The sequence below is a fragment of the Phaethon lepturus genome, unplaced genomic scaffold, assembly GCF_000687285.1.
Source record: "Phaethon lepturus isolate BGI_N335 unplaced genomic scaffold, ASM68728v1 scaffold34783, whole genome shotgun sequence".
NCBI classification, from domain to species: domain Eukaryota; kingdom Metazoa; phylum Chordata; class Aves; order Phaethontiformes; family Phaethontidae; genus Phaethon; species Phaethon lepturus.
In genome coordinates this window covers 1-580 of record NW_010530333.1, presented here as the reverse complement: position 1 = coordinate 580, position 580 = coordinate 1, and the positions used below count along the sequence as shown (strand labels likewise).

Genomic DNA, 580 nt, shown 5'->3' with positions numbered 1-580 from the left:
TCTTAGTGCAGCGATGGGGGTGGACAGCCATGGCAAAGCCACAAGCACAGATGCTGAGGGAGGGTCCCTTCACCACTGTGGCGGCGACACAGGATGCAACAGGGGAGATAAACAGAGCCACTGCCAGCCCCCCAACCCGTTGGGGACGTGCCCTGTGTAACACAGGGGGACAGCTGGGACCTTGCTGGTACCTTCAGACCTGGCCAGCCAGCACTTCTCAGGCCAGTAGGCAGCGGGGACAATGGTGTTCCTGTAGTACTCCTGCATTGCCGCCTTCATCAGCCGCTCGGGCTGAGCTTGGCTTTCCAGGTTTTGCTCTGGGGGCATCGTTAATCCCTACAGACAGCAGGGAGAGGGGAGAGAAACCCAGGCCACGTGGCAGTGTCTGCCTTCGTGGCCGTCAGGGCACATGGTGAAGCCAATTGCCAGGCAGGGTCTAATGCCAGAGCCACAGGTGGAGACCCAAGCACCAAGCCTCCCTTTGCAGTGAGCAGCAGCACCGTGGTCTCCCCACAAGCTTCCCACCTACCTGAAATGGGGGGACGGAGGATGGCTGGGCATCACTGGCTCCTCTCCCCCC

General features: G+C 61.0%; 1 protein-coding gene across 1 annotated transcript in view; it reads right to left on the bottom strand.

Annotated features, from left to right (window-relative positions):
- Nucleotides 1-336, bottom strand: part of LOC104618603 (spermatid-specific manchette-related protein 1-like) — a gene marked incomplete at its 5' end in the record, with an annotated part of 1,540 nt that extends 1,204 nt beyond the window's left edge. Inside the window, one exon of the mRNA XM_010284239.1 lies at nt 192-336. Coding sequence (XP_010282541.1) covers nt 192-336 — 145 coding nt within the window. The remainder of the gene's footprint in view (nt 1-191) is intronic.
- Between the last annotated feature and the right edge of the window lie 244 nt (nt 337-580).